Source organism: Aspergillus pseudotamarii (assembly GCF_009193445.1).
Source record: "Aspergillus pseudotamarii strain CBS 117625 unplaced genomic scaffold BDV38scaffold_41, whole genome shotgun sequence".
NCBI classification, from domain to species: Eukaryota; Fungi; Ascomycota; class Eurotiomycetes; order Eurotiales; family Aspergillaceae; genus Aspergillus; species Aspergillus pseudotamarii.
In genome coordinates this window covers 154,285-173,412 of record NW_022475055.1, presented here as the reverse complement: position 1 = coordinate 173,412, position 19,128 = coordinate 154,285, and the positions used below count along the sequence as shown (strand labels likewise).

The window sequence follows — 19,128 nt, the reverse complement described above, 5'->3', positions numbered from 1 at the left end:
TAATTTTTCTCCCTTATCTGTATTCTGTGAAAGAGGGCTACTGTCATCTATATAGTTTATAGATATAAAAAGTCTGAGTTTCTTACCAATATAGAACAGATTTCCCTATATTAAAAGCTGTTTTTCTATAGATTTCTAATCAATATTGGTACCGTCAAAATTTTTATTCAGATTAGATTGTCCACGTTCGTTTACAGATACTCTGACTATAGTATTATCTGATCTTACATATTAATTGCGATATATTTTTTTATATATATATTTTTAGTATCCTGTGTTATCTTTGTCTAGTGTAAATTGGGTACTATAGCCAGATTCTGTTCAGTATTCTTCAGCACAGTTCAATTGTTCAGAGTTATCTTCCACTCAATAGTATAATAAATACAAGACTTTTCTCTATACTGCCTTGTAGCCCTTTCTTCAGACTCCTGGAAGAAATCCAGATAATTAGACTGGGATTGATACAAGAGAGTATAAGGTTTATAAAGTACATATTCAGATAATGGGCAAAATACAGATAGCATACATTCTCTACCGAAGTCACCAGAGATAGGGGCATATAATAGTGTTTGTATCCACGAATCAGGCGGCTGAAGCTGAGAGACATTGTCATCATAGTAAGGACTAAATATCATCCCCTCAAGGCAGTAGATGCAACTGAGGAGCCTAGTATTGGGACTATCATATATTAGCCTACACCATATAGGTGTTCCAGCAAGAGTATCCGTGAGAGAGGAGGTGCAGCTGGCAAAACCAGTAAAATAATCAGGTTTATGGACGATAAACTTAGATAGGTACAGTATTATAGATCTACCTGTCTTGGTTAATCTGGTAAAAGAATCAACTGTGGCTCAGTACAGAAAAAGGAATATTAACAGTTTGCGGCAAATGCAAGGCACTGCTTTGGCTTGTTTAACGTGTTTACAATATAGAAGCTTCCAGCTCCCATGGTTTACTCATACAAAATCAATACACTATTCTTGTAATATTACCGTTCATCACAATACAACCAAAATGTCCGGAACATTATTGTTACGGCCACCTTCCTTATATAGAATAGCGTGCTTGGTATTAGGGTTTGAAAAACAATCAGAGTATAGGGGGATGACAGCAGTTTCGACTCCAACTGTGGGAGTTTACTTCACTGTTCCCGAGGCATCAACAGGGATGTGGTGAGAAAGCTCTCCGACATTTCATCTGTACGGATACATTACCAACACAAGGATTGTAATAGTACTGATGAGTATGAACAGCATACAGTTGGAAGTTTCACCAAGACCACTAAATTACAAATACGGGTACAATATACAGGGATGCAAAACGAACCTCTTCTCCAACCTCGAGCATGTAGCTCAAGAACTGATGAAAAGGATATCTCTCGTAGAGAGAAGAGTGCCAAAGAATACGCCTGTCAATGACCCGAAGGCCGTTGAACGGATTGTTCCACCGCGCTGTGCAATGCAGGGACCAATCCGTGGTGGACCGCCTTCTTGATCGCAGCCACCCAAACAAGGTAAGTATGAAGAAAAGAAAGAAGGAAAAATTCAAAAGATGGTCGGGGGAGGGAGGCTTTTATGTGACGGGTGGGGTCACCGGAAAGCGCGCTAGTGTAAGCGAGGTGACTTTCGTATTATGTGATTGGTTGCTGACTAAAGGGGGCTGTTGCTGCCTCAGGTGTCGTTAATCCCTCGCTATAGCTGCATTGGAGCATTTCACCAAATTGTGGGAAGCTGTCGAAGTCTGAATGAAATGCAGGTTCTTGTTCCTGGCACCGTGTTGAAGTATGCAGGGGTACTACAATTGACATTCATTGATTAAGACAACAATCTTCATGATAATTATATTGAAGCACCGCTTTCTATAGCAGTTATGATCATCAGTTAATACAAGGAGGTGCCATATTCAGGGCACGCAAGAAGTACATGAATTGCTACTACCACATAGGCATCATAAATGGAAAGCGTGAAGTCCATACGTTGGACCAATCTAAATTATGCTACTGTAAATCAGACCCACGGAGTTCACTCAGCACTAAGAGCAAGACATGCGTCTACTGCTAGACCAACCCTGTGAAACAATGTAAGCCACTTTCTTTTTGCCTCAAATGTGCGCCAATGATGGTAAAACACTTACCTCCCCTCCTTCATCTTGACAACATCATCAATGACGTCGCGGTCTAGATTTGGGAACATGTTCGATAATGTCTCCACCATATTGTTGTGCTCAACACGTTGAATCCTCCGTGCTTCGGCGTCCTCCGCACTAGCCTGTCGAACAGCAGCATCTTGTGCACTATGGGTCCTAGCCCGCCGTGGCTGTGATGCATTGCGGGACCGCTCGCCAGATCGTCGCTCCTCGCCACTGTTACGAGGTGGCTGGTAAACATTTGGATTGAGTCGAGGCGAAGGGCTAACTGGCGAGGTCGTCGCTGGCTGTGTCCGTCGTTCCTCTGGCGAATCTGACTCGTCAGAGAAAATTCTTCCAATGGTAGACAGCGGCTTCTGAATAGTACGCAGGAGCCCGGCTACTGGGGCGTTGTCTTCATCGTTGGATTGTGTCGCCTCTCTCCGGCCCCGTGGGACATCCACCGAAGACCTTGGTGTAGACTGTGATCGTTGGGAAGACTTCGGGTCTAGCGACTCCGACTCGCGATTTTGTTGGGCGATGGCTGAGACGGCAGCTTCAACATTTCGCTCGAAGTCTTCGTCACTCACTGTCAAGCTCGTTCTGTCCAGGGTCTCAATGAACTGGATAGCGCCAGACTATATACCAGTCAGTTACTCGCTCAATCTGCCGAGCTTTGTATTATATAGTTTACCAGGGAGGACAAGTAGTATCCAGCCTCTCCTCCGAGCTTGTCCTGATTGCGGAAGCGAAGGATATATTGAATGTTAGAGACCAAGTGCTCCGGATTGGCATGTAGCACCACATAAATCAGAAGTGGTACAAATGAGTCGGCTGAAGTATCAGATGATTTCGAATTCTTCAGGAGACCTTGTAGTATCCTTGTGAGTTAACGCCCACACATATAATTCTTAGACAGTCACTCACCAAAGATGACCTTGCAGCAGTTCAAGATACAGATGACCTTATCACGGGGTGCCCGGTAGCTGTTAATCTTCGAGAGTTCTATAATCGATGTCAGTAATATATCTATGGTCGAGACGAAGGTGTTCTTACCTTGTTGGGCGAGAGTTAAAAAGCGACGACCATGAGAACCTACTGGTGGTATGTCAAGATGCGCCTCTCTTACCCAACTGTAAATACGGATCTTCTGGGCCAGCACCTCATCCCGCTCAATATCTTCCTGGTGCTGACCGCGTCTCCAAGGACCATGAATTCTCTCCATTTCTCTTCGTTTGCTCCGACTTGTACTTCTTGGAATGGTGGGCGGGGAGGGAATGGCCGGGGAAAACGTTTGCGAATACAGTCTGTTCATGACAAGCTTTTCCATTCCTTCTTTGGCATTGTCAAACTCGCCGTCCGAGACATCACGCCAAACTTCACACATGGCCATCTTGTTAGTGATGAAAGCTAGAAAATCGCTGATAATCTTAACTTGCTCATGAACCATCCACTGTCGTTTCCCAAACTCATGGAGGAACGACCGTAGGAACTTGGCCACCGGATCAGCAGTACGATGTCGCAGTTGTTCCAGGAACCGATGAAAATCGAAAGGTTGATCAGGCTCTGGCTCTGGTGGGGGAGGTAAAGTCGATGTGGACGAGCGCCGAGTTAGCGCGGGCTCTTCTACAAGAGATCTTCTGTGCACGCTTATAGAGCTCGTGGCAGGTTGTTTCTCGGGAGAAGTAGATGAAGCTCCCACTTTGACGTTTGAAGCCTGAGCGCCCTCGCCTACTGCCTTTGTTTGATCAAGGCTAGATTGCCGAGGAGGAAAGTGACCTTGTCCACCAAAGAATTGCTCAGCCAACTCCAGTCGAGGTGACATTATCTGCTCCTCACTATCGCCATGCGCAGTATCCTGGAATTGCTCCATGATGCTTTGAATCTCCGGTTGGGAGACATCATCTCGACCAGCCCCGCCATTATCAGCCCCTTTCCCCCGCTCAGGTACTTCCGGTAGTTCCTTTTCAGTCCATTCGGAGGATGTTTTTGTTGATAATTGGGAAGTGGGCGCAGGCTGAGGTTTCTGGTTAAGATATGCTTCGTCTTTCTCCGGTGGAGGAGGGGGTCGATCGGTGTTCGGCGACGGTGAGCGATCTAAGGCGTTTGTAGATATTGACAATCCCTTCATCCGGTCCGGAAGCGACTCTTGTTGGGTAGGTGTTGTGCTCGGCGGATCGACAACAGGTGTAGTTACTAAAGGTGGAGACTCTGTAACTGCACCCTGCGGGTTGTCCTGTATATCTGCGTCCATATTGGGTTGCTTCAAATCCTCGGCATCCTTCGGATCGGTGAGCGGCTCATCCTGCGATTCTCCAGCGGGCTCGAAATTCGCCGATGTCACCTGTTGCTCTAGTCGGTGCCCCTCATCGTGAGAATTTGAGGAGATCTCCCCTTGTCCACTAGGAGCCGGGGAATCCGAGGGTTCTGTGGCAGACATAAGCCAGCCGCATACACGCTTATAAACTAATAGATTAAGTCGCTGAAGTGAACGTTTTTTAGAAGAAGACACTGAGCATTATGATATAAACATCCAGGTCGAAGCTGTTATCAAACTGTCAAGGACCAAAGCAAGAAGTGCCGAGACAGCGGGTGTAACGGAATCGGCGGGGAAAGTATTACGGTAACTAGTATTGTATTGTTAATAAGCCGCCCCCAGCAAAGGTGGATTTAACAGAACGCACTTGCTGTTATCTCTGGTAGTTGTCAGAAAATCATCGTAAGTGTTGAGAGTATAACGGATTGCCCGCACGTCACCGCCGGGGTCACGGTTCCCCCGAGGTCCGGCGCGAGTCAATTCATTTCTGTGTTACTAAGTACACTTGAGAAACACCCCCCTCCTCGTTCGCGGCCGGAATGCTACAATGTGTGGCATATTCTTGTCCCTAAGCGCCTCTAGGCCTGTACTTCCTAATGAGGAGACATGCTGTTTATTGCGCAAACGGGGGCCGGATAGCTTCCAAGTTCAACAAGTTCAACGTGGTGTCAACACAGATAAAACAAGACCTGTACCGATTTTCCTTACCTTTGTCTCGACAGTTCTTTCAATGAGGGGCGACCAAGTCGTCGCTCAGCCTCTCGTGGACACCACTACGGAATCCGTACTCTGCTGGAATGGCGACGCCTGGAAAGTTGCAGGTGAACCCATTCGAGGTAATGATACCCAGTTGATATTTAATCTACTACTACAAGCTGCGAAGCCATCTTACAATTCAGGATCACCCAGTGCCCTTGATGATGGAAGTGCTGTCCAGAGAGTTGTGGATGTTATTAGTAGTATTTCCGGGCCTTTTTCTTTTGTCTTCTATGATGCTGTCAACGCAAAACTATACTTCAGCAGGGATTGTCTCGGGAGGCGGTCCCTGCTTCAAGGCCTTGATGAAACTGGGGCTTTCAAGATCTGCAGTCTCTGCGATGGGACGTCGTCCACCCACTTCGATGAAGTTGGCACAACCGGTGTGCATATGATTGATTTCACACACACTGTCATGCAGGATTCGCTTACGTCTGACACTGGTACTACTCATTTCAAACCTGACAGCATACAAACACTACCATGGGAGAACGTAGATTCTCCTGGTCATCTGGTAGGTATGTCCTTCTGATCACTACGCTTGTAATCCATACTCATGATCATGCAGAGAAACCCAATTCCTCCCATGAACAGGTCTGTCCCGCAAGACGTCCCTCCTCGACTGAGCGTTGAGTCCCCTTGCGTGAATGAGCTTGAGCAAAGACTTCGTACGTCTCTTGCACTCAGAATCCAAAATGTACGTGATCCCCCGGGTTTCACTACAGAAAGCAACGCAAAGGTTGCTGTGCTGTTCTCTGGAGGGCTTGACTGTACCATCCTCGCTCGACTGTCGCATGAGCTTCTACCGATCGACGAGTCAATCGACTTGCTCAACGTCGCCTTCGAAAACCCGCGTGTAGCAGCTGCAGCGATCAAAGAGGCGAAAACAGGCTCAGTATATGAAAACTGCCCCGACCGAATCACTGGCCGCGCAGCCTTTGCAGAACTTCAAGCCGTTTGCCCCAGCCGTAACTGGCGCTTTGTTGCAATCGACATACCTTACGTGGAGACAGTTGCACATCGTGACACAGTGAAACGCCTGATGAGGCCGCACAATACAGAAATGGATCTATCCATTGCATGTGCACTCTACTTCGCCTCACGTGGACAAGGATCTGCTCTGGACAGCCACAAAGGTAACGCCGAGCCGCAACATTATGCAACCCCTGCCAGAGTACTCTTATCAGGCCTGGGAGCCGATGAGCTGTTCGCAGGATACGCACGACATGGCGTGGCATACTCACGCAGCGGGTTCGAGGGGCTCATTGACGAAATTGACCTGGATGTCAGTCGTCTCGGGAAGCGCAACCTAGGTCGCGACAACCGGGTGATAGCACACTGGGGCCGCGAAGCACGATTCCCATACCTCGACGAAGACTTCGTCTCGTGGGTCGTGCAAGCCCCCGTCTGGGAAAAGTGTGGCTTTGGCCTCCCAGAACCAGAAAGCGATGATTCTACAAAGACCACGACCGGCATCGACCCAGAGAAGCGCGCCCTTCGCCTAGTAGCCCTCAAACTAGGGATGTCGAACGTGGCGCGAGAAAAGAAACGAGCCATCCAGTTCGGCTCGCGGACAGCAAAGATGGAAAAAGGTAGAGTGAAAGGCACCGACGCCCTCAGCTAAATAAAACTTTCCAACTTACAACACAACACACTTTTCCTCTACCCATAAACAACAACCTTCTTCCCTGCCACACTCCCACAGCCAACCCACCCCAAACCCAAAACACATCAGTGATGACAAAATCAAGGAATCAGATACTTCTGAGTTCACACCTCATCTAGCCTCAAACCACCCATTTCTACCATCCACCCAGCATCAAGTGACGTGCAATTTTCCTTGATCTCTAGACCGTGCTCATCCAGCCTCCCCTGTCCCTAGACTCACTCAAGCCAATGTGTGTGTATTTGTTCTTAGAGCGGTAAAGAGACCGCCTGCTCATTATTGTTCCGCCTTCTGCATTGGGTATCAGAGCGAAGGTACAGGGCATTAATGGGCTCGGATGGTTCTAACCCGTATACATGACATTGAGATCGAGCACTTTGGGGCAGGTGGGTGTGTTGGTGGGTTGGTCTTATGGATTGAGAGGTTGTGTGTCGGTTTTGCTTGGTTGTATGGCTCTAGATGATATTGATGGTTCTGTTTGAGAGAGGTTTGGACGGTGAAGTTTTAAAAGGCAAGTCTGAGCTGTGTTCATAGTGGTTTTTGTTTGCTTTTCTTGTTATGGAACATCGCTATGAGGCCATGTTCCATGTAGATTGCCTATCCTCTTACATGGCCTAGATTATGCATGTCGATCGTCTAAGCTAGAGTAGGCATTGGTTTAGATTGCTTGCGGGTCGTTGCATGCGTACTCGAAACTACTGACTGATCTACTTTGGGAGAACTATTCGATGAGCAAGATTGATGGATTCGTAGATGATCTAATACACGTGAAATCACAAGCATCAAAATATCCAAGTTGCCAAGCAAAACATCCAAAGAATTAGTAGCCACGAGTCAATCCTGCGAAGCAGGAGACATCAGAACCGGCTATTGCAAAATAATGAAACATCAGAAGCCCATGAGTGAACTAGAACAATGAGCAAAAGATAGATAGCCAATACTGGCAAGAAGTAGAGATAATCAAGACAAAGCGGTCCGAAAGTGCTAACACATGACCATATGGTAAAAAATGACAATAGAAACTTTTATCCTGTCGGAAGTCACTTCACCAGTGACCAGTTCCAGGCACTAGTGAGTGCATCCGACATCTGGGTTGACGAGAGGCTCCAAGCCCCCGCCCACCGCAGAACCCATTCATAACAGAACTTGCAGAAACAGCATGATATATCAAGTAACAAAAAACCGACTTTTACATCACTTAGGCCTTGTTCTGAGCAAGGGCCTTCCAGTATTGCTCACGACGTTGAGCCTCTTCGAGCGACTTCTCCAACTCATCAATCCGGCGCTGCATCTCTTCCTGACGCTCAAGCTTACGGGCGCGAGACTTACGAGCCGCCTCGGTATTGCGAGCACGCTTCATGGCCACTGGGTCATGAGAATCAAATTTGATCGGAGGCAGAGGCTTCCTTTGACGTGCGTTCACACCAGCCACGGTAGAGTGCTTGGTGACTGAGCGAGTGGAGGGAGACGTAGCACGGGACGATGTGGTACGGATCATAGGAGATGCTGGGGTGACATCAGCCTTGACCTTGGGCTGCGACAGAGCCGCAGCAATGTCAAGGGTAGTGGTGTCAAGACCCAAGGAGAAATCGTCCTGGGAGGGGAAGAGAGAACCCCACTCCTCAACCCCAGGGCCTAATTCCATGTCCGTAGCGAACATGGGGGAAGTGTCTTGGCTGAAGTACCCTGGGGACTCGAATGAGGGAGTGCTCAAATCAGTGAAAGAGGCCGAGGGAGGAGCCGAGGCATCCATGAACAGATCCTTGGGAGAGATCGTGCCAGATGGCAGATCTGCCAGAGAATCGGGACCTGTCATGACGCCGGCAGTCATCTGCTGAGGGGAGAGCATAGTGGACTCCGTAGTGGGGATCAAATCGTCCCCGAAGCGATCAGCGTGAAGATCGAAGAGATCGGGGAGATCTGACGGATTGTTAACATGTACCCCTTTATGGAAGTGGAGCAAGGGCAGCCATAGCTCACCTTGAGCAATATTGGGAGTAGACATTATACGACGGTGATTTATCGGGATTTGTTGCCGTTTCTGATAGGTGGAGCTGGCGGGACTGTTGAATAGGGGAACGGGCGGGCGATTGGGATACGCAGAATTCAGAACTGCAGGTGGAGAATTCGAAGCAACAGACGCTGCGTGAAGACGCAAGAGGTGCTTCCTAGTGGAGGGACTAAACCGATGAGACGAAGACAGAGGGAACCCGGTAGACTGCGAGGCAAGTCTGGTCAAGCGGGGAACCTGTACTGGCGAGGCTGAGAGCTGCTGCTGCTGACGTTGCTGCTGCAAACTGAGAGTGTGTCGTCGAGAAAGGTGCCCAAGACGGACCAGAGATGGATGATAGGCAGGATATCTAGGGGTTGTACTCAAGGGTACTGGCGCACGAGAGTCCCTGGGATGCTGGGAGGGATATAGCACAAAGTCCTCCTGTAGGGAGTTGGCACTGTTGTTGTCGTTGTTGGAATTCAGATTCTGAGCCGTAGGCTGCGGGGGCGGGGGTGTAGGGAGCCATGTTTGCTGATGGTGATCCGTGTTGAACGACGTGAAGTCGAACGTTGAAATGTTGTTCAAAGAACTTGAGCTACCCGAGGTGGTGCTAAAGTTCAGAGGTCCTGGGACAGGAGACTCTGAGGGGTGGGATGAAGATATATTGATAAAAGACGAAGTCCGTTGAGGATCTATGATGTCTGTCTCACGAGAGATAGACGAGCTCTTTCCTGGGGAGGGATTTAAAAAGAGGCCATTTTGGAACGCTTCTTGATATTCTAGTTCTTGTTCAGTATATGGCTGTATGATGACGGTTTTAAAATTATATGTAGTTGTGGTGTAAAGAAGAGAAGAGATGGAAAGGAAGAAAAAATAAAAAAGAGAACCCAAGGCAACGATGGGAAATCAGGCACTTCTTAAACGCAGTGTGTGCGCCCTTCATCCGACAGTCAACCAATCATTGTCGACTGCTTCCCCGCCTACCACACTAACCACATTAGGAATTAGACCAATGGACGCGGTCAGCAGGTGTGAGTCATAAACCCTTCCGAGAATCTGATTGGTCTCCTCGTCCACTAAGTGGATGCCCGGGTGTCCCCAGGCACCGGAGATGCCTGGGGCCGAGTACGAGCAAGATACCTGCACCCACGCAGAGAATGCAAGGTAACCTGAAGTCACTTGCAGGTTACGCAGCGGGTACCGACCCTCGTACTCGGCTGGCTTCTCCACCACTTCCCAGGAAGTGTTTTAGTGCTACAATAGTCTCAGTGTAAGTTGTGTGAGGAGGAGGATGCGGATGATGAAACCGGTTCGCGTCCAGTCTTGCACCCGTCACACCCATTGTCCAATGAGCGTACCGGTCGGGGAAGTCTAGGCATCAGTGCCCGTCTGCGACTGCATCTTGCAGCCTTCACAGCCTCTCCAGGCTGTCTCGGGGTCTGCATTGGGATGCCGCCAGATGGATCCAATTCCCGTCTGAATGGGGGCTGAGCCGCACTTATCGCTGTAAGAGACCTTAGGCTACAGGATCCTACATGATGGGCGAGTTTACAATCATTTTCATGAGCGATCTGGAATCCTGAATGGTTAAAGAGAGGGGGGACTTGAGAGGATTAATAATGTGCGTGGAGATCAATTTCCTTTTTCCACTCCCCGCTATGCGCAGTTAGTTTGGTCGAAGGGCGTGTTTCCAAACTCTATCAGCCCCAATTCTCTTCCGCTTGAGCCGTTTTTCTCTCTCTGCTTTTCTCTTTTTTTTTTCCTTTTCTTCATATTCCGTTTAAAATAAGGGAGGATCATCCATCCAGAATCGAGGAAAAAATCACCCTCATTTGAGGCGCAATTCTCCATACATATGACAAAATTATACGAACCCCAAGAAATCACTATCCGTATCTAAACTTGACACTAGATAGAAACCGTGCACATTTCACGAAAACGATTAGACCATTGCAAAAGTGGAGGTCCCGTTGTTTCGAGAATCCCAATTAGAACTAAGAACCCGAATAGAAAGAAGTTAGTATAAAACCAAAAAAAAAAAAAAAAAAAAAAAAAAAAAAAAAAAAAAAAAAAAAAAAAAAAAAAAAAAAAGAAAAGAAAAAAAGAAAAGAAAAGAAAAGAAAAAAGAAAGAAGACAGAGAAAGGAACACAAAAACTGTCCATTTCGCACCAGCCCTAACTCGGAGAAAACCAATCTACTCCGAAAAAGCATGGCACAATCACCATTGGTGTAGATTGAAATATATTAAATCCATCCCACCAACGACATTGGTAAGAATATCCCAATATGATTTTTAAATCAAATCCGCTATTTATTGTAAACACCGAGTCTATCGTCATCTTATGACCTGACCAGGTGTCGAGTCTAGTCTCAGATAAGAATCTTCACAGGAATCGAGTATTCGCTCGTCTCGCCGAGAGGCGAAAAGTGTATTTCAATTCTGCATGTACGCCGGGCGTATCCGCCGAATACCCTTGCGATAATTATGCGGGAGTCGACTGCGTGTTTTCTGAACCCAATGGCGCACGAATAAGTAGCCATCGTCATCGTGAAACGAGCATAGAGAAGTCCCGAATATAGACGTTGTCATCTGATGTAATAGAACCTTGGTTATTTTCTCGATCATGTGTCCCACTCGGTGTCAAGGAAGCAGGACGCGAAAACAAGTACTGAGTGTTGGATGTCTTCGGAATCCTTACTCTTCGTACCCCCCGCGTATTATTGAGATTGCCTGTGACTTGAAATGACATGTGCTCTAGCTCCCCTCTGATATATATTTACGGTGCGAAGATAAACAAAACACCTCTCTTTGATATGGCAGGAGCGATACTACTATAACCATATGGAGGCACACTAACATTACCTATCGGATACCGTGCTCTAAGCACTCTGCTGTTCGACCAGAACCACCAATTCGTACCAACGCATGCGAGCAAGACCAATGCAATGCGAGGGGCAAACTATGTATATGTCTCATGTATATATAAATAGTGACATCTAAGAATTCTTAGTACACCCATTAGTTCTATATCAAGACACATGCTACACAGAACCCAAATCTGACAGCTAATACGAGAGTGAGTCTCAGATCTAAGAGACCAAGAACAAGAAGAAGAAAGATATAGAAAGTGAACTTGAATTTCTTGGACCCGCGAATCACCTTAGATGTGTTCTAAGTATAATCTGAGATCCAGAGACCAACGGAATGTCTCTGGCGAGAGATTGCACACAATAATAACTCAAAGATATATTTTAACACACCCATCGTAACCCTTTCATTTGACAACCAACAACCAATCTGGATAACGACAAAATTATATATGGAGTACCAGTCATCCGATCCAAATACATAGTGGTATCCGACAGAAACGTATTTGCAAGTTAAGTCATATATATCATGCAAGTGATTGACCCCCGAATGCAATATTAATGTATACAGCTCCACTCTGCATCAGCTCTGTGTAGAACGTGGCATTGGAGGTATCTGTATTCGGTTAGGTGGCGTTCTCCGTAAAGATGACCGCGCTCTTAATTGGACTTGATTAGGGTCATTAAACTAATCTGACGAAAATCGCGGAAACGCAGTGAAACGCTGCGCTGAAGTACAGGAGTACGGGTGACCCCGACTATGTTTGTAAGTAAGGTCACAGGTGTAGAGAAGGTAATATCGGAGCTGTAAATTCCATCACTGGACGAGACTAAATCCGACTATTGGAATGTGGATCATTTAGTTGCCTTATAGCCCTGGGTTCGGCTGATACATTCCAGAACGTTGATCTACAGTGTCAAAATCGGATGCCAATTCGCTAGCTCAATGTTCAAGAGCAATTAAGGTACATCCCGGATCCTAGTCGGCATGCTTATGACAGGGCTACTATTAGGATTAGGCAGAGCCACTGCTTCGGGTTCTGGATCCGTGGGATGGGGCTCGAATCGGAAGTGTTCCACCATCACCCACACAGGGGATAATTATGGAACAGGTTTAAATAGACAGCAAAATAGAATATTTAATGACAAGTAGATCATTACAAGGAAGATGCGGGTACAATGACAAGTATGGATTCTATTAGCTATTACCTATGATGCTGTGAGCTAGTACACACGGCGTATGCACGCCATGGAACATGCCCACGACAGTAGACGATTGGGGTCGATTTGCGCAGTGCAGTGCAGGACCCGCCCTGGCAAAGACCATCCTTCCTCCCAATAAGGTATCAAAGTACAAAGCATCAAATGGCGAAGACAATCAGAACTAAACCAACCATGAAAACACAAACAACAGTGGTATCAATCTAGTTTGGACGGCGCACAGCAGAACGCACGCAAGGCCAAATTAGGGGATCCTCGCGGGAACGGATATCATAAATGAATGAAATGCGACCCAGACGCGAAAAGAACATCAGAGTCGGAAATGACCGCCAAAGCAGCAGAGGGTATCATTGACACTCAATTTGGTAAGATCCTCGCTGCGAAGCAAGGCACCAAAGCAGTGACACTGGAATCAGCACAAAATAATATCAATAAACAATTACTAATGATTCTTTCTTTTTGTTTTTTTTGTTCAATTATGAGACCATGGGCACTCATCACTGGGAGGGAGAAACACTAAGCGTGTACTCCATATTGATCCCACCAGTTTTCATACTCAATGACGCGCCTTGAAGAAGCACTTCAAGCAGCGGCCTGGACAGGAGCAGAGGTGGAAGAGACGGTGGCGGGCTTAGCCTCCTCGGTGGTGGCAGCAGGCTCGGCGGGCTTGGACTCTTCAGCGGACTCGGGAACAGTGGCCTCCTTGGGAGCACCCTCGGCCTTAGCCTCAGTCTCGGTGGCGGTCTCCTTGGGCTCAGACTTCACAGCCTTGCTGGGCTTGCGGAAAAGACCACCAAGCTTGTTGCCCTTGGGCTTGGACTCGCCCTCAGCCTCGTTGTCAGAGTCACCCTTCTTCTTACCGAAGTTCCCGAAGAAAGAGGTGCGGCGCTTGTCCTTGGGAGTCTCAGCGGCCGGGGAAGCGGGGGCAGCATCCTTAGCGGCCTCAGCCTCAGCAGGGGCGGTCACAGTCTCGGGCTCAATGGGCTTCACGGAAGCCTCCTCGACAGGGTTGTCGAGCTGAGGAGCAGTGCTGGCAACAGCGGGGGTTTCAGCAGGAGTGGTGGCCTCCTTCTCAGACTTCTCGTGAGAAGGGCTAGTAACTTTCTGGAAGAAGTTTCCGAAGAGGGAAGTTCGCTTGGACTTGGTCTCAGTCTTCTTCTCTTCTTTCTTCTCTTCCTTCTTTTCCTCTTCCTTCTCTGCCTTGTCCTCCTTGTTCTCAGTAGGCTCAGCAGGAGCAGCGGGGGCTTGGAAAAAAAAAGTTAGCTTTAGACAATACCACACAAGTAGCTTTGTACTTACCCTCAGTAGCCTCGGCAGTGGCGGAAGCTTCAGCAGCAGGCTCGGCAGCGGCCTCAGCAGGCTTGGCCTCTTCAGTCTTGTCACCTTCCTTCTTCTCCTCAGTCTCCTCCTTCTTGCCACGGAGAGTTCCAAAAATGCTGGCGCGCTTGCGGGACTGGGAGCGGCTCTTGGCCTTGTTGTCCTTGGTCTCCTCAGCAGGGGCCGCCTCCTCCTTGGCCTCCTCCTTGGCCTCAGCAGGCTTTTCAGCGGCCTTCTTGACGGGCTCAACGACAGCGGGCTTGGCTACACAATATTAGATTACGACCACGACTTATGCCTTAACGATCCAAACTTACTCAGCTTTTCGAGCTCAGCCTTGTAGCCTTCGCTGGAGGTGATGGCCTCCTTCTCAGCCTTAGCCTCGGCAGCCTTGGCCTCAATGGCAGCAACCCAGCTGTCGCGCTCAGTGGCATTGGCAGCCTGGAAGGTGTGCTTTTGGCCATTCACCTTGAAAAGGAATTCGCTGGAGCCCTCCTTGGTGACATCGGTGACATCAGCCTGCTCCTCGTCAGCATTTTATCCCTCACAGACCGGGCGATATACTGACCAAGTTGAAGATTCCGGTAGGAGTGTTCTTGTCCTCAGCGCGCTTGGTGAAGAACAGAAGACCCTTTCCGGTCTGGCTAGCCCAGGCAGCGATGGGGTTGGCAACAGCGTGCTTCTCATTCTGATGGAAAACAGACAGCTGCTTAGCCTCAACAGCGTCCTCGCTGAAGTAGAAGAAGCGCTTGGAGAAGCGCAGGCTCCTATTGTCCATGTGATTAGTCACTTGTACTGCAGATCCATTGCGACATGCGGCGCTTACTTGACGAGACCAGGGGCCTTGTGACCGAGGACACCCTCCGATGCGGGGGTCACCTCTTCCTTAGCCTCCTCCTTAGCCTCCTCGGGCTGTTCAGCGGGGGCCTCAGCCTTCTTCTCCTCCGCAGCAGCGGGCGTAGCCTCAGTGTTCTCAGTGGGGGTTTCCTTGGGAACCTCAGCAGCAGGAGTCTCCGTCGCAGGAGTCTCAGCAGGCACTTCGGTGACAGGTGCGGCAGCGGGAGCGGGAGTCTCCTCAACAGGCTTCTGAACGTCGGACATGTTGTCGATAGGGATTAAGTGGTAATTATAATAGTAGAGATGAGATTAAAAGTTGTTAATGGAAGCTCAAGTAGCTTCGTAATAAAGAGTCACGTCCGGTTGGGTATCTTAAAGGGGTATCTTAACAGAAAACAAGAGCTCTCAGAGCACGAGGCTTGAAGAGCTCGGGTATCACAACGAAAGGTAAAAGGGTTGGGGGAGAGAAGAAGCGAACAAAGTCGTTGCTCTGGATGAAGTGCAGAAGCAGAATGGAATGAGAAGAGAAGAGAGGAAGAAAAGAAAGAAAAAAAAAGAATCAAGACAAAGGAGAAGGGGCGAAAGGAGGGTGAAATTAATCAAAGGGTGTGGGCAGAAGCCCCAGAAAGGGAAAGGAGCTGCAGGGCGGCCAACAACCTTGGACACCAGGAAAAAAAAAAGTATAGAGTAAAGAGACGAGGAGGAGACGAGTGGGGCGAGGAAAGCTAAGGAGTATACGGAGGAGGACATTTTGCTTTTATTTTATTTTGTTTTTTATTGTTTTTTGGTTTCCACTTTTTATTTTGTATTTCAGTTAAATTTACTTTTTTCTTTTTTTTCCCTGGACCAATGGCCCGTTTAGAATAAGGGGCGGCCCCCCCCCATCGGATTGATGCAGACGAGTATCAGGTGTTCCTCATCCCAACAACACTTCTGCAGGTGACGATGTCGTTTGGTAGGGATGATTAAGAGGTACCGTCGATTCTCTCTGCCTGGTTGGACGAGTTCACTATTACCTTTTAAGCGCCTGGGAAGGGAATCAGCTAGGACTGGGAACATGTTGAAACGTCCACTCAACAAGAAACAGGGTCGGATTTGAAGCATGGACGTTAATGGAACGATTCTCTCGTATATATGATGGCAAATTTCCCTAATTTAGTCTAGGACCAGAGACTAAACCCGGTCAAATTGAAAATTCTTCATGGGAGAATAAGGATAGACATAGACTAGCAACCCCTATCCAGTATTGTCGGTCCAGAGGTCCAAAAAGGAGATGAGAGACCCCGGGACCTTAACGACACTATGACAGCTTAGTGACCAGTAGCTTGAACTGTAGTAGCTCCCCTACCGCTCATGCAGCTTAACGGGTAGCCCTAATCAACTACCGATCATTATGCTATTCTTTCTCCCCTCCAAACGAAAACGAAAAATCATTTCCATTGAGCCACAAGTACGGAGTACTCTATCTTTTGAAAATAGAATACAGAGAACAAGATGGAAAGTTCTTCATAGCATCTAACACCATATCAAACCACCAGCAAAATCCAATGTTTTAGATCATGTCATCCGCTCACTGCGTTGTGGGACCTCGAGCCACCCATTCGGGAGCTGTACCATGGCTGGAGACTCCTTTCGAGATCAACCTGAGTGGGTTATAGTGGTTGAACCATGTTACCTTGAGTCATATGGTCTGTGTATCCTCATGATAGAAGTAATTGAAGCAGAACCAGAGAGAAAAAAAAAAAAAAGAAAAAAAAGTTCATCCTTCGGCCACTATTCCGTAACCTCAACAAATCATTTTTTTTGGCTTCTAATTACGGAGTACATGCCAATACATTGTACTGTCCCTGTGATTGTTAACAAGATGACTGCAAAACATACCCTTTTTTTATTTATTTTTTTTTTCTTGCGTTCAGGTATCTAAGTATATATCTTCCTGCAATGTAACATTCTATAAAATTTCAAACCCACTCCCTATCCCTGGCCTGATCCAGAACCGATTAAAAAAAAGGCAGTAAAGAAAAAAGACCAGACCACCGCAGGTCATAGTCCTGACGGATCCACCAACGATCTCGATTCTTACAGAAATTTTCCACAAACAAGCTAACCAAGTAACTTATTCCGCGTTCTGCGTTAGTCCACTTAATTTAGTCTAGTCCTTGTTTTATTAACCTAATTACTATGGCGCTTCCACATCCTCTATACCATCTCCAAGCATTTAACACTGGTTGAACCAGTGGCTTTTTCCCGACCTGCTTCCTTGGGAGAAGGATGTGCAAGCGCTGTTCTTAATCGCAGGAATTAGCCCTTGACACGGCACTTACCAACCAACCATCAGTGTATAAACCTCAACCCTTAACCAGTGTTTGCACTCCTAGTGACCACTAACCGGGGAAGGAGGGAGGTATGTACAGACGGATTGATCAATAGGCAAAGTACATTGGAAGTCGAAAAGGCAGGGCCACGCGACTCGAGTATCTAATCCCAACCCGTGACCGGAACCCCCATCCAATGAACAAGAAAAGACACCCTCCTTCAATATGGTGTAAACCAGGGTTGTCCGGTGATTTACTTGCACGATAAGGCAGTGACACCAATCGAAGAAAAAATGGGCGATTTCATTCTCAACTGAACTAGTAACGGAGTACTCTTGTCCAGCCAACCATCACATGTAGCGTAAAAAAGAGAGCGAGAGAAACAACAAAATCCTCAAACGGAGGGGTAAAAAAAATATTATAATACTAATCTTAAAAAAAAAAAGGAAGAAAAACCCCTATCACGTCATCCCTTCCTCTCTCTTTTCCCTTTTCTGGGATTTAGTCTCGTTATAGTTCTAATTTTTCTAGCGAGAAAGAAAGGCACAAATCGTAAAATTAGGTATGGACGATGATTATTTGGCCATAAATTAAAATCGACACTCATATTTTCAGGATGTGGTTCGATAGCCATCTTCGTAGCGCCATGGTGGGTAAATGGTCGAGGCCCCACCCCGGCGCGGTACTATTGTCGCGCAGGAATGTTTGTCGCAGCCCTATCAATGCATTTTCGCGGTGGTGTCAAGCCATCCCTGCAGGAGAATCGATGCTCGCTTAGAAGGTAGGGTGGGAGGCACGTATGTACGGAGTATGTCGTACGTACATATGTAGTATGAGTTTGTCATTGATTTTCTTTTCTGCAGCGACAATGGAGTGCATATGGTAACTCCATTAATTAGCGACAGAAGCTAAAAGTGTATCTAGTGATGTGGCAAAAAGAAAGACGACTAAAATCTCCAGATATCAAATAATATAATTAATAAAAGGGAACGCAACCTCAAACGCCAGGTAGATAAACAAAACCCTTTGACACGCCCCCTAATCCCTTCGGAGTAGTACTAACCAAGTGTTGGAGCTCTGGGGGTCTTTTGGTCCCAAGGTACGTAGTACTTAGTGTTGTGGTTAGTAATAGGAACTAAGTTAACTTAGTTCTTACTAGTCTCAGTAAGCCGATCCACTCCCCCCTTTTCCATTATGGACCGTTTCGAGCCCAACGGACGATACCAATCCAACCAATCAGGCCACTGTCGATCCGATGATCGTTGCCTTGGCCCGTGTCTATCGTTGTCCAACGGACAGGGACGAGGGTGCTTCATGTCTTCCTAAGTTCCGCGTGTGTCTAGGACCGTCTGGTATTGGGGGTTTGAAGAGCAATACTGGATCTTCATAGGTATTTCTGGTGGATTGTGGCGTTTCAGATTGTATCGAATTTTTCTAATCTTTGATAATGTGGCCCCGATTGAAATTTGGATAGTTGGGTATATGGACCTGTGGTTTTCTTAAGATTATGGCAGTACGGAGTATAGGTGGGGGAAGAGTGTAACTCCGCACATAAGGTACATACGGAGCATAGGTACTGTTGTATTCCGATATTGTCCGCGAATTGGCTCCCATTATATCATAACGGGATCATTATCATGACCGTAAACTCATTTAGAAGAATCTGATATCAAGATTGCGCCATCCCTTATTTCCTGTTTCGGACGTCTATCT

At 47.3% G+C, this 19,128-nt stretch overlaps 4 protein-coding genes across 4 annotated transcripts; 1 reads left to right on the top strand and 3 right to left on the bottom strand.

Annotated features, from left to right (window-relative positions):
• Positions 1-1,775: 1,775 nt before the first annotated feature.
• On the bottom strand, positions 1,776-4,989 carry BDV38DRAFT_134655 (guanine nucleotide exchange factor VPS9). The gene is made up of 6 exons (XM_032051351.1): positions 4,809-4,989; positions 3,181-4,751; positions 3,052-3,129; positions 2,819-2,994; positions 2,134-2,762; positions 1,776-2,067 (listed from the first exon to the last, which is right to left on the bottom strand). Exons 2-6 carry the CDS (start codon positions 4,562-4,564, stop codon positions 2,022-2,024), a joined length of 2,313 nt encoding a protein of 770 aa, XP_031911715.1. The 5' UTR covers positions 4,565-4,751; positions 4,809-4,989; the 3' UTR covers positions 1,776-2,021.
• Positions 4,777-7,441, top strand: BDV38DRAFT_134660 (asparagine synthetase domain-containing protein). The gene is made up of 2 exons (XM_032051352.1): positions 4,777-5,711; positions 5,766-7,441. Exons 1-2 carry the CDS (start codon positions 4,989-4,991, stop codon positions 6,819-6,821), a joined length of 1,779 nt encoding a protein of 592 aa, XP_031911714.1. The 5' UTR covers positions 4,777-4,988; the 3' UTR covers positions 6,822-7,441.
• A 620-nt stretch (positions 7,442-8,061) lies between these two features.
• Positions 8,062-10,198, bottom strand: cpcA (amino acid starvation-responsive transcription factor GCN4; the record flags this gene model as incomplete). Its single annotated transcript, XM_032060334.1, has 4 exons — positions 8,062-8,783; positions 8,844-9,635; positions 9,846-9,996; positions 10,070-10,198. The coding sequence occupies 4 exons, from the start codon at positions 10,196-10,198 to the stop codon at positions 8,062-8,064; spliced, it is 1,794 nt and encodes a 597-aa protein (XP_031911713.1).
• Positions 10,199-12,900: 2,702 nt separating this feature from the next.
• Positions 12,901-15,866, bottom strand: BDV38DRAFT_251784 (PH domain-containing protein). Its single transcript, XM_032055070.1, has 5 exons — positions 15,090-15,866; positions 14,832-15,030; positions 14,581-14,782; positions 14,246-14,527; positions 12,901-14,190 (listed from the first exon to the last, which is right to left on the bottom strand). Exons 1-5 carry the CDS (start codon positions 15,362-15,364, stop codon positions 13,529-13,531), a joined length of 1,620 nt encoding a protein of 539 aa, XP_031911712.1. The 5' UTR covers positions 15,365-15,866; the 3' UTR covers positions 12,901-13,528.
• Between the last annotated feature and the right edge of the window lie 3,262 nt (positions 15,867-19,128).